The sequence below is a fragment of the Typopeltis vanoorti genome, chromosome 5, assembly GCF_054136105.1.
Source record: "Typopeltis vanoorti isolate ZY-2024b chromosome 5, IOZ_Tvanoo_1.0, whole genome shotgun sequence".
NCBI classification, from domain to species: domain Eukaryota; kingdom Metazoa; phylum Arthropoda; class Arachnida; order Uropygi; family Thelyphonidae; genus Typopeltis; species Typopeltis vanoorti.
Window position 1 is genome coordinate 65876793 of NC_143553.1, and position 21129 is coordinate 65897921.

A 21129-nucleotide genomic window follows, 5' to 3' on the forward strand; every position below is an offset into this window, starting at 1 on the left:
GAATTTGGAAATGGACAGGAACATAATATTCAATGTGGGGAAGCTTGGTTTTGTAAAGAGTAAGTTTTGCCTTAATAATTTTCTTTCTTTTAAATCAGCCAAAGTTTTTTATTTCCTTATGGGGAGTAAGCAGGGACTTTTAACCCTATCTACCTTTTGGAGACTGAGTGGGCAGTTCAGTTTCCACCGGTAGCCAATCAGATATAGCTGTCATGGAGGTGACACTTGCATCCTCTGTGCTAGGCTGCCCAAAGATAGACTTAAGTTTAAGTCTAGTTACTGACTGAAGGAAGTTTTTCTAAGCCTTTCTTTGACCGGTTCCTGAGTTAGCCCATCTCTGACATGGACAAGCAGGTTTTTCCCAGAAACTTGGGTTTTTCATCCCATAAACTCAGGAAAATTGACCGTAGAACCCACATTATTTCAGACAAGAATCCTCTTAAGGTTAGGGTTAGATACCAAGAAATGGCAACACTTGTTTGCCAGTCTCTTCATTGGTTGCTGCTTATAATTGGTGGTAGTCTTGGGCCTGCTATCTCTGATTGGTTACCTGTGAAGATTGAACTGCCCACTCAGTCTCCAAAAGGTAGATGCCGTTAAAAGACTTTTCCTTCTCCTTATAAGAGAATAAAAGACATTCGCTGATTTATTTTCTTACTTTTTATAATAAAGTTATAGTTAATTTGGATAAAGGTTCTGGACTTTGTGAAAGCATTTGATAGGCTATAACGTGAAATATGTAACTTGGTTCTGTTACATAAGATAGAAAACTGAAATTCAGGGAGCATATTGCAAAGGGGGTGAGGGTAACTCAGAGGATTGCTGCAATACTGAGAGGGACGCTGACCTGCACAGATAAGAGTTATCATTCTGATGTATAAGACCCTGATCAGACCACACTTACACTATTGTTCTCAGATTTGGTCCCTAGGATTTGAAGGGGATAAATTGACTGTGGAAAGGGTACAGAGGCAGATAACAAAGATAGTTTCAGGACTGTACAATATGAGTTATGAGGATCGACTGAGGGAATGTGGATTGCAGAGTTTGGTGGATAGAAGGAGAGGTGATATGATCAAGACTTTTTTAAACTGTTGAGAGGCAGTTACAGAGTAGACATTGGAGAGTTCTTTCACTTGGTGGAATGGCAGGAAGGAGCGATGACAAGGGACCATCCCTGGAAGTTACGAAAGGAGGCTGTGCGCGAGAGGGTGAGGAGTGGTTTCTTTGCGTGGAGGGTGGTTGAACCTTGGAATGCATTGCCTGAGAAAGTGGTTGGAGCGGGAAGAGTCAATGGGTTCAAGGAGTGGTATGATAAACTTTGTGTTTCCTAAAAACGACCCCCCACGATGAATCTTTTGACTCCATAGAGGCCTGGATGATAATAATAATAATAATAAATTGGAGCAAATGGGATGGATATGAAGCATGATACGGATAAGAGAGCAGCTGATGGGCAGACATCAAAAAGCAGTATACACCAGATTAAATCCTGGGGAATTAAATCTGTACTTGAACTACTGCTATTTAATTTATATATCAGTGATATAAGAAATGATTTAAGGAGAAATATCCAGTTGTCTGATGATGCAAAACTGGGAAGAGTGCTACTAGTCAATGAAGATGATATAAAGATCCTGCAAATTATTTAAATAGACTGGCAGCATGAGAAGGATTAACAACTGCCAGTTTAATGTGGCAAAGTGTCAGATCATGCACTTTGGGATAAAGAGATCACAATCTGTGTACTACATTGATGGAACTGTGCTGTACTGCAGGAAATTAATGATGTCTTAGATTAGGTCCAGGAATTTGAAGTTTAGAGAGCATATTGCAAAGATAGCTAAAATTGTTCATCAGATTACTTAATGTTGAAGAGCCCACTGACAGGTAAGGATAGGGAGATTATTATTCCCTTAAATGAGGAAATGAGTCCACACCTGGACTAGTGTGCATTGATCTGATTGACTGGATTCCTTCGGGATGAGGAATTGGTGAGATGATCTTGAATTGAAAGAAAAAGATTGTGACAGGTAATGAATGCTCCCTATAAGGATAAATGAAGGTGTGTGGATTGATCAATTGGCAGAAAATAGGGAATGTTGATAGAAACTTATGAGTAATTAAAGGTTTTTATACAAGGTATGGCTATTAAATAACAAGACTGGTTGCAAAAATGTGGTTTATTATTACAATTGTACAACTTAATTGTACAATTGTAATAATTTTCTCCTTTACCTCATCCACTGACTGAAAATGGGTGCCCTTCAATGCGGATTTCAACTTTGGAAAAAGGTAAAAGTCACATGGAGCTAAGTCCTGCGAGTAAGGGTGGATGGTCCAACATTGGGATCTTCTTATCACCCAGATACTGTTTTGCAGACAGTGCACTCTGTGCTGGAGCGTTGTCCTGATGGAGAATCCAAGCATTGTTCTTCCACAGGTCGGGTTTCTTCTTCCTCACTCGTTCTCTCAGCTTGTCCAGAACCTCAAGGCAATAATTTTTGGTAAACTGTCTGATCCTCTGGTACTCATTCAACCATTACCACGCCGTTAATATAAAAAAAAACGATCAGCATTGCCTTCAGTTTTGACTTGCTCATTCTTTCTTTTTTCATTCTCGGTGACATGGGAGTTGTTCCAGTGCATCGATTGTCTCTTTATTTCTGGATCATACTGGAAAATCTGCATCTCATCACATGTGATGAACTTCTCCTGCAAGTTCAGTATCCGCTGTCAGAACGGCCGGCTCTGCTGTCGGCCGTTCCATGATGTCAGTGCAAATTTTTTTCCAGACGTCTTTCTGCTCCTGACACAAGTTTTTGAGAACCATTTTGCACAGACTTTGTTCATGTTCAATTGCTCATGCAAAATTTGTTGTACAGTCTCCTTATCAATGTGCACCATATCTACTATCATCCGAATGCTTAATCGGCGATCATTGCAGACAATTTCATTAATTTCACAATGTTTTGTTCGGTTCCTGTAGTGACAGGGCAACCCGGTTGCTCGTCATCTTTAACATTTTCTCGACCTTCAGCAAAGCATTTGTGCCATTCAAACATTCGTGCACGTGACATTACATTATCACTATACACCTCTTGCAACAGTTTCAAATGCTCGGTCTGCGATTTTTTCAATTTCACAAGGAATTTGAGATTAATGTGCTACTCGAGTTTAACATCAATGTCACAATCATAAAAAATGAAAATAGGAAGGTGTTTATTTGTTAGAATATCTGAGCCAAGCTAACCTGAGTGGTATGGTCACTTAATCTGAATGGGAGATGAAACATTATTCCAGCAAAGCAACTTCACATGTCTTTCTTTTATAACTGTCTGCAGACTAACTACGACTGGCAGCGAACAATGCCCATCTCAACTGTTTCTAGAACTTCAACGTCATTCACGGCTTAAGTGCATCCTACTGCTACGACTACACAATTCAAGTGAAATGCACTGCAAGTCACCCACCTTCCCCTGGTTTCAGGTTTCCCTTTGATGTTTGTCCATCAGTCAATTCCATGTCATCAACTTCATATCCATCTTCATTTGCTCTAGTTTGTGTAAGAGAGTTCCATGTGATATCTCCCATTGAATGCCTTTGCAAAGTACAGCAGTAGCATCACATAGCCATTTTCTTTGTCCATCTCAACTGTCACTTTATTGTAAAAAAAAAAGTTACTAAAGCTGTAACATGCTCAAAGATTAGAGACCACAAATAGTTTTGAGAAAAATTAGATGATTAAACAGATGGCATCGATGTCACAATCATAAAAAATGAAAATAGGAAAGTGCTTAATTGTTAGAATATCTGAGCCAAGCTAACTTAAGTGGTATGGTCACTTAATCTGAATGGGAGATGAAACATAAGCAGAACTGACATTTGATGCTAGAAGATGGCAGAAAGGGATGCAAAGAATGATATAGGTGGATTGACTAGAGGTGCCTTAGAGAGAGGATCAGAAATTAAAATCTGACAATAAATTCTGCCGATAAGAATAATTCAAAAGAAAATGGTTGATCGGAAGTCAGTAATTATGTAAACTTAATAATGTAGTACTGTCACGGTATCCTATATTTCCATTATCACATTGTCTTTCATGATTCATTTCATTTTAAGTTGCTTGTTCAGTGTGGATAAAACAAGGTCATTCCTTGATCTTTCTTTAATTCAGAATGCCTATCATCCCTGCTGCTCTTCTTTAAATTTTCTTATATAGGTGTTGTATTATGTTTCTCCTTTTTAGGAGAGAATGCTAATTCTGACTTTTTTTACTCCCCCTTCAACATTTTTGTGTTCACTTCTCTGAATTTTTTCCAAATTGCATATTTGTCACATGTAATACTTGCTACATGCACAGTAAGTTTCTTAATTGGTATGAGTGGTGGTTTCCAGGATCTAAGAAGGAAATTTTTTTTTTTTTAGATCTAAGATATCCACATGCAGAATTACATCATCTTACATAGAAGGCAGTGTTATATATAGCCCTATCTACCTTTTGGAGACTGAAGGAAGAGTTCAATCTCCACTGTAGCCAGTCAGAGATAGCTTGCCCTAAACCATCACTAATTAGTGAAGGGATGAATGACAAGTGCTGCATCTTGTAGTTCCCTAATCCTAACACTATATTTGCCTGAAATAGTATTAGTTTATGGGACGAAACACCTAAGTTTGCTGAAGTAAAAACCTGCTTGCCTGTGCCAGAGATTGACTAACTCATGAACTGGATGACGAAAGGCATGGAAAAAGTTCCTCTAGTTGACAACTAGAATTGAACTTAGCTCTTTCTTCAGGTGGCTTAGAGCTGTGAATGCAAGTGCCACTTCCACTGAGCTATGCACTTTTTTTTTAATGGAAACCCATCCATGAAAAGTTATGAACCTATGCTACGTTGATATTGTGGGTGGACCAAGGATTAGATAATTCAAAAACTCCACTATAGATATCAAACACGGTACCCCTTCCACCCACTTCAGGCTTCTGATAAACAAGTCAATGACTTCATATTTGCTGGCCTGGTTGGCCGAGTAGTTGGCATATCCACTCTCCAGCTGAAAGGCTGAGAGTTCGATTCCTGCCATGGTGTGGATGTTTGTAATTGTCTGTGAAAATATTAGTGGTGATAGTGGGAAGTAGATGGCATTGGTGTAGTTGCGGTTCGTTGTGGTTAGTGGAATGAGTGGTGGAGACAGAGAATTGTAGAGTAGGTGGCCTCCCTCGATGAGTCTTTGGACTCACTGGAGGTGTCACATAATAATAATAATGAATAATAATATTGGAAATCAAAATTCTTCTGCTAGTGTAAAGAAGTTACTGTAAATGAATTTCTCTGTTACTTTAGAGAGCACTGAATCTTATGTGTTTATATGCTTTAACTCTTTTGAGAAAGAGAGGTGACAGAAAGAATGGTGGTGATTTTACACACACTCACACACACATATTCTGACACCATATAATATGAATCAGGTGATAACTTTATTAGTTTTCATTAATCAAGCATTTTAATATAGATGAAATGAATTATGAGAGACTACATGTGAAATTTAATTCCTAATAGTATGCAACATGTGAATGTTGAGTACTTTCAGACATTAGCTGTCAAATTATTCTTGTTACCTTCCTTCTGGTCTTATATATGTTTTCATGTTGTTTTATTTAAATGATAGATATAGTTTTGTACACAGTATATTCTCAGTTTTCACCTGATGACACTGTAATCAAATCCTGAATAAGCTGTGGATCTTAAAAATCTGAATATTTTATGTGGGTATTGTGAACATTATATCATCACAGTGTGATGCTAGTGAAAGAAAGCAGTTTATGTATAGGAGAAAGGTATGGGTAATAGAACCTTGGGATTTTTTTGCATTCTCTGAACAGAGAAGCTATCTGTCATAATATACATGGATGGTCAGAGAGAAAACTAGCTCCCCAGTTACAAAGGGTTCGAGACAACTATAAGATAGCAATTTGCTGAGTAGCTCTGTATGGTAAATTCAATCACATGCATCATAAATGTCAAGTAAAACAGCATAGGTTTCTCCAAACATTTGCATTGCATATGTCTAGAAGTGAGTAATGTATGCTAGGTGGGTATTGCAAAGAGGTTATTGTGAATGAACCTCTTATTTTACAGAGGAACAGGGTTGAAGGTAATGGTCTATTTACAGAATCAGCTGAATACATATGCTTGTTTCCATTTCATTGGATAGATGCCAGATTAAGTATAAAGGATATAGAGATAGGATTGGTGTTAGTTCTGAAACACAAGCTCTCAAGTACAATTGGAGTGGAGCACCATCAGAACTAGATGATTCAGTATTCTTGCAATGCCTTTATGGCAAAAGATCACAGAATGAGGTTTCTAACATGGTAGGAGGAAGTGGCTGTCTATGGGAGTTGGAGGGGAATGATGCTGGGTCTTCCTTTGTCTATAGGTGTAACTGATTTGCATGACTTTTTTTGAACAAATGTGATAACCAGGTTTTAACTCGGATATGTTTTTTTATTTATACTAGATGTATTTCCTCTACATGTTTTGCTGTCTATATGACTAACAGCATTATCAGGAGATTGCTTAACATAAAGAAACACTGACAAAAATGAAACTTTTTCCAACATCGTTTAATATCTATAAATTGAAAAGATTGGAATGATATCTAAGCACAAGTGTCATTACGCATATTATGTGCAGTTTCTACATTGTTATGTAAACTGTATGTGATTGCTGGCATAGGACAGTTTTTAATGTTACATATGTTAATTAATGACTTCCAGATGCGGTGAAGGATCATTCTTTAATTTCTATTTATTGTGCCTTTTGAGCGAATGATTTTGCAAGACTCCTTGAACAGCATGTCGAAGTAATTTTCTTCTAAATAGGTCATGGAGGATACTTGCCAATTTATGTGATGGTTCTTTCAGGATGTGTGCTATGAGTCTGGTTTTTTCTTTCCTTTTGTTTTCAATGTCACCTATACATACTTTGTTGCTGGTTTCAAAACTTCTCCCAGTCTGACCTACATATATCTTTCCACAAGAGCGCAGAATCTTGTATACACCTGGATGTTGATAAACTGGAACTTTGTGATTGGGGGGGGGGAGCATAGAAAGTTTTGTAAGGTATTGAAGTTTGAAGTTTCTGATGTTGACTGCCTTAATTATTTTGGCTATTTTTCTTGATACATTGCCAATGTACGGAACAGATACTGTGCCTTTGTAATTAATTTCTGGATTATTACAGGATGGTTCATCATAAAATAAAAGTTTCTTTTAATACCATTTTAGTATCCATTTTGGAGGAACTGATTAAATAGGATTTGGAGTTCTTGTTTTCATTTGATTTCATCATTTTTAGTATGTTTAAAGCCCTGTTTCCTCAAGATTTTGATTATACCTCATTTTTGTTGGGGGCAATGGAATGAGATTACTTGTAGGTACTTGCCTGTGTTGGATTCTTTCTTATAGACTTCTAATGATAATCCTCTAGCAATGTTTTTGTTGACAAGGATGTTTAGGAATGGTAATTTTCCTTTCTTTTCTACTTTGAATGCCGATTATTCAGAGATATATGTCTATTTCCAGATGATAAAAGATGTCATCCACATATTTCCACCATACACGTGGTTTTAAGTTTGCCTGCGCTATAGCTGATTCTTCAAATTTTTCTATGTATAAGTTGGCAATTGGAGGTGATAGAGGTAAGCCCATTGTTGGACCATATATTTTGTAGTAAAATTTCCTTTCGAAGAAGAATGAAGTTTTTTGGCAACATTGGGAAGAGACATGTGATGTCCAGAGGAAATAAGTTTTCAAGTATATTTGTTGATTTTTCAACAGAGACATTGGTAAATAATGAAACTAATCTAAACTGGTTAGTATATTTGATTGGGAAATTTGAATGTTTCAAAGTTTATCTACAAATTGCATTGAGTTTTTTTAATTAGGAGTCTATGTCCGATATGAGGCTTGAAGATGTTAGATAAGTGTTTAGAAAGCTATGTTGGAGAGCTTCTGCCATCAACTATCTTATAAGCTGTCTTATGAACTTCAGACACATGCCTTATAATCTTGGAGTGATCGAGTGTCTGTATTTCAGTTGTTTTTTTAAGGCTTTTTGTAAATTCAAAAGTACTGGAGATTAGATCATTCATTTTTAAATATGATGACCAAGTGGGATCATTGTCCATTTCCAAATATGTGGAAGAGTCTGATAACATGGAGGTGATCTTAATGTCATAGTCTGCACTATTTAAAACAACTGTTGAATTCCCTTTATCTGCCTTAAATGATTTCATCGTTATTACATAAACTTCTCAAACCTTCTTTCTCTAAAACTGTGAAATTATTTTTTGGCATGCAACTGTTTAATAAAACTGAAGCACTAAGTAATCTTGTGGATATCGCCTTGTCATAAGATGACAGAAATTTGCTTTTTCAACACTGGCCATAATGTCTACTTGGAGTGATAGCTTAACTGAAGTTTTTGTTTTAAACTGAAGTTTCTATATTAGTAAGATCAGAATTTGAAAAATTTAATACATATTTATCAGAATTCTGAAAGTTCAGTGTATGTGAACTGTATTGTATAGACACTTGAATTTTTCTGACAATCTCTGTCTATTCCTGTGACCTTCTTCGAATGTATCTATGTCATTCCATATATTTTGGGATATTGAATTGGTCAGAGTACAATGTATATGATATGGTTTTTTGCTCAGTTGAGAATAAGTCTGATCTAGTTTTTTGTATTTGTAATCACAAAAGAAAAACCGTGTGCTTTGTATAGCCTCTGAACTTTGGAAGAATGTATATTTTCTTTGATTCTTAAAAAGGCAGGGATTATGAGGTTATCTCATATTTAAGTTTTTCTTGTATTAGCTTTTCTAAGGAATGTATCTGTTTCTTTGCCTCCCTATCAAGATGATATGTTTTATGTAATTTACTATGAGTAGATTTGCTTGAATACTAAATTACAGGTTTTAACTCATATACTTTACCTAATACCTCCTCTTCTACCTTTTACGGTGTTGAGGTTTATTCTTAAACTTTGCAACCGCATCTTGAGGATAAGGTAGTTAGCCCTATGCCTCCCAGTATGTCTTATATCTATAAATGCCTGTGTTCATGGGGCCAGCATGCGTGTTCTGGAGACAAAAAGAACAGAGTTTCTGGGTGAAAAAACCCCCCTACCTTTGTATGAGACCGGCGGACTCGCTTTCTTTGAAAGAGACCAGGTAAAGGTTCCTCACGTCACTGAGAGGAATCGAAACCAGGTCTTTTCAACCAAGGGCTTTGTTTATATCGACTAATCTATGGAGGCCCTTTTAACTCCTTTTACTTATGTTAAGCAATCTCTTGCTGTTAGCCATGGAGACAAAGCCATATATACATCTAACAAAAATTAAATGTTTTCAAATGGCAATTAATATCTATAAGTTGAAATGACTGAAATGATAGTTTAATCATGAGCATCCTTAGACATGTTACATGCAGTCTCTACGTTGTTGTATAAACTCTGTATATAATTGCTGGTGTAGGAGAGGTCTTTTCATGTTATCTTAATGAAAGATTGAAAGTACAGTAAAAAGAAGTTGTGTCATTGCCGTTTACAAGAAACTAGAGGATATAACTACCACTTTTTTTAACCCCATACATACAAGAGATTACAAGACGTATAAAATGATAGTCCTATGTGAGGGTAAGTGATTACAGAGTAGAAAGGAATTTGTTCATGTGTTTATTTGAGTTATATGTTGTATTTGGTTGAGAAAATAATACAGGGAAGACTGTTTCAAATGACAGCAGTATATGGAATGGAGGTAGAGTATCAGAAGTTTAGAGAGTTTTGAGCAGAACATCATGTAGATGTTGAACAGTAGCTACCTATGGTCATACATAATTAAGGAAAATGAAGGAATGGAGATGCCCAGTTCAGTGGAGCAGAGTCCATGAAAATACCCATATAAAAATGCAGCATTCTGAGGGTTCTTAGTCAGAGGGCTGAAGACGCCATGTATGTGACATGCTTATGCTATGAAAGCTAGATGCAGGGGCGCGCCAGCAATATGTGCAATGTGTGCAACACACACACAAGTGCCAGGATAGTAAAGGCACCATATATTTCAGGTGAGGAGGAAAAGCTTTAAAAAAAATATTATTCATTAATTATATCAAAAAGAAATTACATTTTTGTTTAAATTTTAATTATATTTTATAGATTGTCTTAAACAAATTATTTATAATCACTTATTTGTTATTATTCTTTAAGATCTTATTTTATTCTGATCCTAGTTCTAACAAGTAGTTTAGCGTAAACAATTAAAAACTTGAACTTGCATGAGTTTACTGTTTACAAGATGACGGGCGTTTGAATTTGTTTAATCTTGTTCACACTCTCATTTGCTCTAAACATATATAAGAAAAGTGCTGTGGTTTTTTTAACTTTATTCTATATTCTGCTGTTATCAGCAGAATATAGGCAACGTCTTGCAATGTACCTGAATCGTCATGAGAAAAATTTAAATCATTTGAACAATTACAAAAAATGGACAGAATTAATTACATCCTTAAAAAATAAAACTTGTATTTAAATATAAAGAGCTAATAAGCTTCATTTCGGCGATATAAACATTATTTAAATTAAGGGGATATTAAATCCCACATTGTTTTAAAACTGAATAAGAAACTCAAAGATTGGAATCAGAGAGTTTCATGCCGAATATAGTAAACTATAAAGTATCGGCGACCGCTAGCGTGAGCTAATGCAAGTGACCCTAGTACGTAGTACAATACTGGAGAACTCACAGCAAAGTCGGTAAAGCTCTGATCGCTATTCTTAGGTATTTTCCATAATGTAAAAACACATTTCCTAGGAAATGTATGCTGTTATTACATTATGGTGGGAGGTCACTACCCAGACCGGTTTCAGCCTTTTTTGAGGCTTCATCAATGAGTAGCTCAACCAAATTAATACCAAAGTGTATAGCGAAAGAGTATATAAGTTCTTTTCGCTATACACTTTGGTATTAATTTGGTCTCTTCATTCCCAGTTACTGTGTTGTAGTGCCTTTTTTTTTGTAAGTTCCTTTAGAACATGGCAACATGACGTTGCCGAAATATCGGAAATATTTATTAAAGTATAATTTAATTTATATTCTTAACTACGTTGTTCAATTCCTTAAGTGTTTTAATAATATCAACCAATTATAATGAGAACATTTAATAACAGCCTTGAAATTTCTCAGTTGAATTTTCATTCTAACATACTAAAATTATATACCTGTTTCAAAGTAATTGTGTGGTTTCTTTAGTATCTTCTTCTTCTCTCCCGTAGTCCTAAATGGACCATTGGGTCATTCATGGCTGGTAGGTGATATTCTTTGTTAGCCTCCTCCAATCATCTCGATCTCTTGTTCTTGATGTCAGTTGAGAAAGGGAGGAATTTGTCCATTTTTTGATATTATCAGTCTATTTTAATCGAGGTTGGCTCCTGACCCTTGGTCCCAGAACGATTCCTTCTAGTGTTTGCTTTGGAATGCCATTAGCCCCTCTCCACATGTCCAAACCATTTCATCTGTCTTCTTCTGATGACTGTCAGAATATTTTTCCTTCTTCTCCCGTCTATTGAATCAATCAGTTTTCGGACATTTTCACTGGTTTCGTGAGTGGTATAGGGAATTCTCAAAAGTCTTCTGTAAGTTTTCATTTCAAAAGACAGGCGTCTCCTCTCATCTTTCCTCAATAAAGTCCAGGCCTCACAACCATACAAGAGTATAGAATTCACCAAGGTGTCAATTAGTCTTAGTCTGGTTGTGATTACTATTCTGTTATCTTCCCGCAATGGTTTTAGCTTCTGTAGGGCCACGATTGCCTTAGCAATTTGGTATTTAATGTCGGTTTTTGAATGACCTTCTTGACTCAATGTGCTTCCTAGATAAGTGAACTCATTTACATTCTCAATTTGTTTATTTCCAATTTGTATCTTTAAGAATTCAGTGTCTGATTTTGAGGTGATTATTGTTTTTGTTTTTTGTAGGTTTATGTATAATCCATATTTTTTTAATGTTCCGAAAAATCGGCTGGTTATCTCTTGTAATTCTTCTTCACTTTCTGCCAGAAGATCGATATCGTCTGCAAAACGTAAGTTATTTATTCTTATTCCACGACTACTATTCCAGTGTGATATTCATTAAGAGCTTCATCTATGACATATTCCAGAAAACAATTAAAAAGAAGACGAGACAAGATGCATCCCTGTCTTACCCCCCCCCCCCCCCATTCTTCCCAGAAACGGTTCACTGCTGTAATTTTTAATTTCAATTCTCATATCAGATGAGGAATAAAGAGATTTAATAATCCTAATGATTTTGTTGTCAATACCATAATGTTCTAAAATTTTCCATAATGGCTCATGCCATATTTTTAGACCTTCAAAAGCTTTTTGAAGGTCTAAAAAGTTGACAGATTATTTTGTTATGCTCTATGTATTTTTCGCCTAGTATGTGTATTGTAAAAATATATTGTCGATTGTACTTCTGGACTTCCGAAAACTCTTCTTTAGTATACCTTTGAGAAAATCAAATGTTTGGTCTTCACGAAAATGGTTTTTTCTTATAGTTTTCAGTAGCTCAGTTGAAAGTCATCTTTGTAGTTTGATTTAGAAAATCTATGTCCCGTGATTTCTTACAATCTCTCTTCTTCCCCATTCCTCTCCAGTCTTCTTTCTATAAATTGTTGATCTATAATAGGAGTTGGTGATTTTCATTTAAAAGCTAACATAAAATAATTTTTAAAGTAATTTTTAGTCTAAAATTACTTGATTCTGTTTAGACAGTAAAGCACCTCCAGCCCAAGTTTCTAGCAGTACACTGCCAAGAAGTGGGTGGAAAAAATTATGAAGAGTCTATGAGGCATGTTGAAGACTTTGTGAGGTGAGACTATTATTTCTTTTCCATTGAATGTTCATTAGCAGTTGCATTTCAACAAAATGAATTGATCTGATATATCAGACAGCTTTTGTAATGCTATAGGTTATATTCACTATATGCCAGTTCATTTACACACTTTAATTGCTCTTTATCATTAAGACATAACATCCCATTTTTCTACTTTGTCCTTTTTCATGGTACTACTGCCTATATATTCATTCCTACTCATTCTCAAGGGAAATTCAGACAAAAACAAGATTTAGGCTGTCCAAATGCTACATATGGTCAATACTGCTATATGGAGCAGAAACCTGGACAATATCAATATATTGTGAAAATAAACTAAAAACCCTTGAGATGTGGATCCTCAGAAGAATTCTTAGAGTACAATGAACTGCCAAAAAAACTAATTTAGAAATATTAGAGATGATTGAAGAAGATAGGAATCTGTTGAAAACCATTAAGAAAAGGAAACCCACCTACCTTTGTCACATACTAATGCATGAATTCCTACAAAAACCACTTCTAGAAGGAATGATACAAGGAAAAAGAAGAAGAGGAAGACAAAGAACAGATTGGATGGGAAATATTAAGGACTGGACCTTTTTGTCCTATGAAGAATGCAAAAGAGAAGCACAAAACCGAACATGGTGGAAGCTCATGGTAGTCAACCTCCTGGTAGGAGATGACATCTGACAAGACAAGATTCAATTATCTTGCATATATAATCATTCCATTAGTTTGAAGGAGAGCATTTCCTTTTTTTTCCAGTACCGACATTAGCTTCGCTCCCATTTATCTCTTTCATTGTAATTGTAATTCATCTGCCTATATAACTACACTGGTGTCCAAAACCTAAGGATAAGCACTATTTCTAAAGATTACAACCACAAATGCAGATGAATCAGCTAGTGATAATTTGTATAACCAATTTCAAATAGAAAGCATGATGATTTGAAATAAAAGGCAAAAGGCTGTGCTAAGAAAATTGTGTTTGAAGAAATAAAGTTGCAAACTTAAATATTTTATAATATCTCAAAGATATCATCTAGATGATTTCACTCAGGGCAGAATTATTGAAAAGCTTGAAGACAGTTGCAGAATTACTGATATTGCCAGAGAGTTTGGAATTTGACATAGCATTGCATCCAGGCTCTGGGCAGCATTTCAAACCAGTAAATGTGTTCCAGACATTTGCTAAGAGATCACCCTCGCTCTACCACAGCGCATGAAGAGAGATTTTTGGTTATAACAGTAAAACATAATCGACACACCACAGCGGGTCAGCTTGCAAGTTGACGCCATTCAAACAGTAGTAAGACATCTGCGACAAGTAAGCCTGTACACTCAAAGGCCTGTAGCCTGCATCCCTTTATCTATAGCTCATTAGAGCACATTTTCTGTGATGTAGCTATAAAAATTGGATGAGACACCAATGGACTAATGTACTTTTTACAGATGAGTCATTTTAGTCTTTCCTCCAATTCTAGACGACACTTGATCTGGTGTGAAAGTGGTACTGCTTACAATTGCGATAATGTTCTTGAAAGGGAGAGATACAGCAGTGCTTGGATCATGGTGTGGGGAAGGCATTATTTTTAATGGATGCATCGAGCTACAAGTGCTGAAAAAGGGACTATGCTTGGTGAACAATATTGCAAATTTTCTTCAATGTCACATTTAATTGTTCCATGGTGCTGTAGGCAAAGAATTCATATTTATGGATGACGATGCCACCACATTGTACACGAGAAGTGGAAATACTTCTGGAGATCGAGGATATTAGTTGAATTGAGCGGCCAGCACACTCCCCCCAGATCTCAATCCCATAGAACACATTTGGGATGCAATAGGAAGACACATTGCTGCTTGAAATTCCCCTCCAGAAAACAAACAAGGCCTTATCCTTGCTCTGATGCTCTGAAGGAAAAGTGGGCCGGTTTGCCTCAAGAACTTCCGAATCACTTGGTGCCAAGCATGGTTCGACATGAGAGCTGCATTGTAGTTTGGGATGAACGTATTCCATACTGAAGTGTCTCTCCGCATAGCTTTCTGTAAGTACTCTACATTAACTTTAACTACATTCATAGGAAATTAGTAACTTTTGCCAAAAACGTGTGCCAATTTAATTTGTATGAAATTTATAACACGTTTTTTGTGTAATATAATTTATTAGTATGCTCGCAATACTAATATATATATATATTAGTATTGCCATATATATAAATATATATGTCTATATTTGGCTGTACTCACAAAAATTTTTTCATATACAAGTAAAAATGTAGTTCATGCTTAACTTTTGAACAAAAGTGTATTATGCATAAGGAATATTAAAATAATTTTCTCAAGTTTGGGAATAGAACTTCTTTAATGCTTTAGTTACTATACAGATTTATACTATAATCCTAAAATGGGGTGTAATTTGAGTATCACTGTGTATTGGCAAATAGTTATCACTCCATTTCCTGGTATTCTCAGATCAAGCTAGTAGTATTTTTGCTTCCACAAAGCAGGAAATCCATCTGGTGAATGTATTCATATGACATACACTGCTTGTAAAGAAGTCCATGGGCAAGGTGCATAGTGCCATGTAATGGTACTCTTCACCAAATCAGTACAACTGTGTCTGGGTGAAATAGCTGCGAGAAGGGAACTGACAGAGTTTGAAGGAGGCATTGTGATAGGATGCCATGTTCCAGGCAAACTGTTCACAAATTGAGCTATCCCAGCTCAACTATCAGTGACGCCATACTGTGACTGTGTGTGTGTGTGTGGGGGGGGTGCTACGAAAGATAATATGTTAAAACCGCCATTCTTTGGTTGATGTGTGGAATGCAGTGTTCCAAGCTTCGACTGGAAGATGAATCTGTACAAAAACATTTAGAAAAGAGGCTCACAACATGGGTTTCCATAGTACGACCACAATATGCAAGCCCCATGTTACCCAAAGCAACATGCTGCGTTATCTTCAGCGATACAAAGAGCATGTACAGTGGAACATGGAAAGCTGTGTTAAGAAGCAGTAAATCATGCTACACCCTCTGCTGAGCAGATGGACAGGTGTAGGTGTGACAGATGCCTGATGAATGTCTTTTACCAGAGTGTAACCGCAACTATGAAATTTGGAGGTGGAGTTGTGATAGTACAACCATGTTTTTCCTGGTTTGACCTTGTCCCTCTGTTTGTGGTGCCAGGAATATTGAACTTCAAGTAGTATCTGAACGTTCTGGACAATGCAATGCTACCTACTTTGTGGCATTTATACAAAACTGATTATTGTCTCTTTCAGAAAGATAATGCACTGTGTCATAAGGCTGCTGCTGTAACTGCGTGGTTTGTGGACATGAATGTCACCACATTTGATTGACCTTCAAAGAGCCGTGATCTCAACCCTATTGAACATCTGTGGGATGAACTGGAGCATCAGTGAGGTCAAGGAACATCCACCCCACAACAGCTCATACCTCAAGTGATATGTGGTATATCTAGCCATCTATGACTTCTTTTATTTTATTTCAGTGATCATAAACATGAAACATTCTTTAATTTGCAGTACACTAGAGATTAAGCAACGAACGGATAGCAACTGGTGATGTGTCTTGATAATTTAAAAATCAACAACTTAGACTAATCTGATGATCAACAGCCACAAAAAAGGTTTTTATCTAAATTATTACCAAAGCATTACATAAACATGTACATACTTGTTGCTTTTAATTAAAATAACACCAGGAATGAAAGAGAATGTAATTCACAGGACATTGAAGAAATCTGAGTATTCTGCAGTTGTTCAGCTTGGTTATAGAGATGAATGTTATTTTCTGAGTAGAGAAATGAGATCTAGTGGTCTGTGTACAAGCGAAATCAATCTCAGCAAAGATGATCAGCTTGCTTTACTGTATTTGATAGGCTTTGGGCTATGTCATACAACTCTAGCCAATTTAAGGTGGAGGAAGTTGATTCATACATGTGGTTGATCGCAGATTTTTATTGTGAAAGTTGTAAAAAAACAAAAAATTGGAAGAAACCAGACAGAATTGAAGTTTAAAAATGTTTAGCTGCAGTAGTTGCCAGTATAAATCCATTGTTGCTACCAATGGAATGATGATGCACCAGTGTTTTTATCATTAAAACTTCTAAATCATTTCCCCTCCCCATGGAGCACCTGTTTGTGGTGGAGGGGACCTCCCAGTGATGATACTGGCCCTTTTCATTCTTTCCCTTTTTCTTTACTTTTCTTCCCATATTCTTTGCTCTACTTCTCCTGAGTCTCTTTTCACTATTCCTTTCTTTCAGACTACCATCAGTGAGATTTAACGGCTTGTTTGCTGTGCAGCTCAACCCATGGACGCCCCCCAGAAAAGGGGATCCTCATAGTCTTGCACCGCTTTGGCCTCTACTTTGGCAAGATGGGTAGTCCTGAATATCCCGGCCATGATCAGTCGGCTAGCGGGCTTACCCACAAGGGTCAACAGTGTTGTAGTAACTTTCTCATCCCATGGTCCAAGGTCTGGATCCAAGGCTTGCTGTGCTGCTGGTATAGCATCCGGAGTAACTCTGGTGTTCCATTCCCGAGCACAGTCTTTGCTTGCCAGTCATTGGGCATCCATGTGTGGCTCCATGGTGGGTGAGGAGCTCTGGTGCTAAACCAAAAATCTTTTGAGCATGAATTCTTCATCCTTTGCTAGGGCCCCCTTTCAGGGGGCCCTAGCAAAGTCCCAACCAAATATGGTAGTACTTGGTTGGGACTTTGCAGAATTTCTTACAGGAGTAAGAAAAAAAAGATATACGATACTAGTATAAATGTACTAATGTTTTTGATCATCCACACGACAGGTGAAAAGCCTGTAGGGAAAATGTCACCCTTCTTTATTCAAAAGGATTTAGAAGAACTGGCAGGTGATATCCTTATGGGAACATCGTGTCAGCAACATTCCGAGAAACTACTGGGAGCAACATCAATGGGTGGAATATCAGTCACAGTAGCACCTCATAAAACACTCAACTGTTGTAAAGGAGTGATATCAGAATGGAATCTCCTTGATGTTCAGAGCTTAATGATCAGGGAGTGACAGATACATAGGGATATTCACCTGTTTCCGACCAGGAACATTAGTAAAGAGCATGATGACAAATCTTGCTCTGAAAAAAAGTTAAATCTGCCAACTGTCAGGGAGATCATGCAGCTTACTCTTGTACATGTCAGAAGTGGAAAGATGAAAAAGAAATACAAAGAATTAAAACGGAACACAGTATATCCTATCAGGATGCAAAAAAGGAAATTAACCACTGTTACACCTGTTCTGATGACCTCTTATGCTGAGAAAGTGGTAGCTAAGAAAATGTCAACAGTATCTTAAACATGTATGTCTATTCCACCATCTTATAATTTCACATACCTGAACTTTATGATCATGAGTTGAGCACATCAATTGCATGACATATGGTCTTACTCCAGAGACAACTCCAAAAATAGTTCCATTCAATGAGAACCCACTTGTCAAAAAATTATGGCAAAGATATCACTTGAAAATAAACCATCAGACACCCCCCCCCCCACAGAAAACATGGATACTGTTTTCCATGTTTTCTGTGAAAGTAAATTAAACTTGCCAGTTGACCCTGACACATCAGATGTATTGAATATTTTACCAGAAGAAGAGATGGACACTGACCATCCACACTTCGCAAAAATAATTGATAAATATAAACCTGACAAAGGTAAGCCCTCAACATTCCAAAAACCAGACAAGTCTTATTAAAGCCAAAACAATAGGAAAATTTTTTACAATGGAACTGTAATGGGTTTTACCAGAATAACGATATCAAGATTTTGCTGCAGAAACACAAACCTTTCTGTTTCTGTCTGCAGGATATTCCTTAAGACCTAATGAGGATCCTATCTGAAGGAATGTCACTATTGTACACAAAGACAGAACCTGAGGTGGTTCTGCTCAAGGAGGAGTGGCTGTCCTAGTGAGCAGTCATATTCCTTTTCATCATGTCCAGACTAATACTGCTCTGGAAGCAGTAGTGATTTCCTTATCCATGGGATTTCTTATTACAATATGTTCAATTTATTTACCACCAAGTGCTGAGTTAAACGAAATAGATCTTAATAATCTTATCTTGCAACTGCCTGAACCTATACTTCTTACGAGTGACTTTAATGGTAACAATACTCTATGGGGTAGTACCAACACAAATAGATGAGGCTGTATCATTGAATGAATCCTTGATAATAATGACCTCTCCCTTTTGAAATAATAGATTCAATACTTTCTTCCATATGCCTATCCACTCATATTCTATGATTGATCTTACAATCTGCTTCTCTTCCATTCTTCCACTGCATGAGCAGTGGAAGAATGGAATTTTTTCTTTTTTATTTATTTACATGGCTAATCAAACATTCACAACACTGAAATTCTAAAAATAAACCCAAGACATGTTCTTACAATCACGAACATGTGGAAATGTATGAAAACTGTGGTGCTGTCATGAAAACACTGTCAAAAACAATGAAATACCAAGTGACAGTTCTGATGTATTATTGAATATAAGGAGAGAACCAAAGAACCATTATATCTACAAGAACCGAGCAACAGTCTTAAACCTAATATAAATATCAAAAAAGAACCAAAGCATTTAGTTTCTTTTTGATTTTTAGGTAATCTGAGATAGCCTATGAAGGAGTTTGGTTCATCAACATTTCATTATGAAACAGGTCAGCTAACATTTTGGTTCTAATTGCAAAATTTTTTTTATTATTCTGATGTCACTTAGTCCCTTTCTGATAAATATGGTCCATTTAGAATGTTTACTAAAAATTGACTGAGTTTTGTTTTCAGCTGGACTATTTTTAGTACCAAAGTTTGGCATGATAGTTCAAAATGATACAAAGGTAATAACTCAAATGGGATTTGTGTTATTACCTCAAATTGGTATTTGAGGAATTTCAAATGTTTGTCAGAATGATTTCAAATAATACAAATTATATATGTTGCATGTTACTTCCTGTTCTTTGCGCAATGTCTTCGCAGGAACCATGTTCTCCTACATGGATTCCCATATGAAAAATGGATTAGGCTGACTGGAACAATTCTCATCTTGCAAAATTTAATGTTGATACAGTCAGTTAAACACCAATCACTGAAGCAGTCAAGTATGTAACAGATTGCATTGTCCAAGCAGCCTCCGTTCCAAGAACATCATCTCGATTTCCACTCTATCCAAAACCTTGGTTGAACCTAGAATGCCAGACAACCAAAAAAGATCAACACAGAGCATGGGGTATATTTTGTACGTGGGCTGTTCAATAAGTAATAAGACTAATTTTACTGTGGCGAAACCACTCATCACAATATTAATTTCTGTGGAATAAAGAAATGTTGCTGTATGTATTAACAAAAGAGGTTGATAGATGGCGTATATGGGCTGATGTGCCAGAGTGTCACGTGACTAAATGCAAGTGCTGATTGGCACGCCTACGAGGTGCGACCAGTCTTCGAAATGGAAACGTCCTTGGAACAGGACGATGAAACAATGTCGAGGTCAAGTGTTTTTCGCTGGGATAAAACTTTTAAGGAAGGAAGGCAAAATGTGGACGATCTTGAACGTGAGGAAAGACCTTCAACGTCCATCACAGAGACAATGATCAACACAGCAGCACAGCACGTTAAAAGGAAGCATCCATTGCTGAAGAATGGCTTCTTATTGCACCACGATAATGCAAGGTCACATATTGCTGGTTGTGTAGTGGACGTTTTGCAGAAGAACAACACAGATATCCTACCACACCTGCCATACAGTCCTGATCTCGCATCGTGCGATTTCTGGTGCAGTCAAGAGCAATCTTGAATCCAATTTACCTCATCAATTAATCAAATGACCAGTTCAAATATTATAGGGTAAAATCCAGAAAATGGAAGGTAGATATACACCCTGTGTCCAAAAAGAAACCCAACTTTTGATAGAAAATAAGACACAGGCCAATTATAATTATTCAGATCATTTATTTCAATCAATATACTCTCCCTCAGCTTTGATACAGCGTTTGGCATGGTCAATTAATTTGTTAAATGAGTTTTTTATATCGGGTTTTTGGGATACTGTTGAGGATCGTGGTTACTGCAGCTTGAACATTTTCAATGGTGTCTTATCGCTTTCCTTTCATCAGCAAATGAAGTTGGGG

The 21129-nt window shown here is 36.7% G+C and overlaps 1 protein-coding gene across 1 annotated transcript in view; it reads left to right on the top strand.

Annotated features, from left to right (window-relative positions):
* The window catches only part of 5PtaseI (inositol polyphosphate-5-phosphatase A), a 458282-nt gene that overhangs the window by 34981 nt on the left and 402172 nt on the right, over window positions 1-21129 (top strand). The window contains exon 3 of the mRNA XM_090393013.1: window positions 12835-12935. Coding sequence (XP_090249139.1) covers window positions 12835-12935 — 101 coding nt within the window. The remainder of the gene's footprint in view (window positions 1-12834; window positions 12936-21129) is intronic.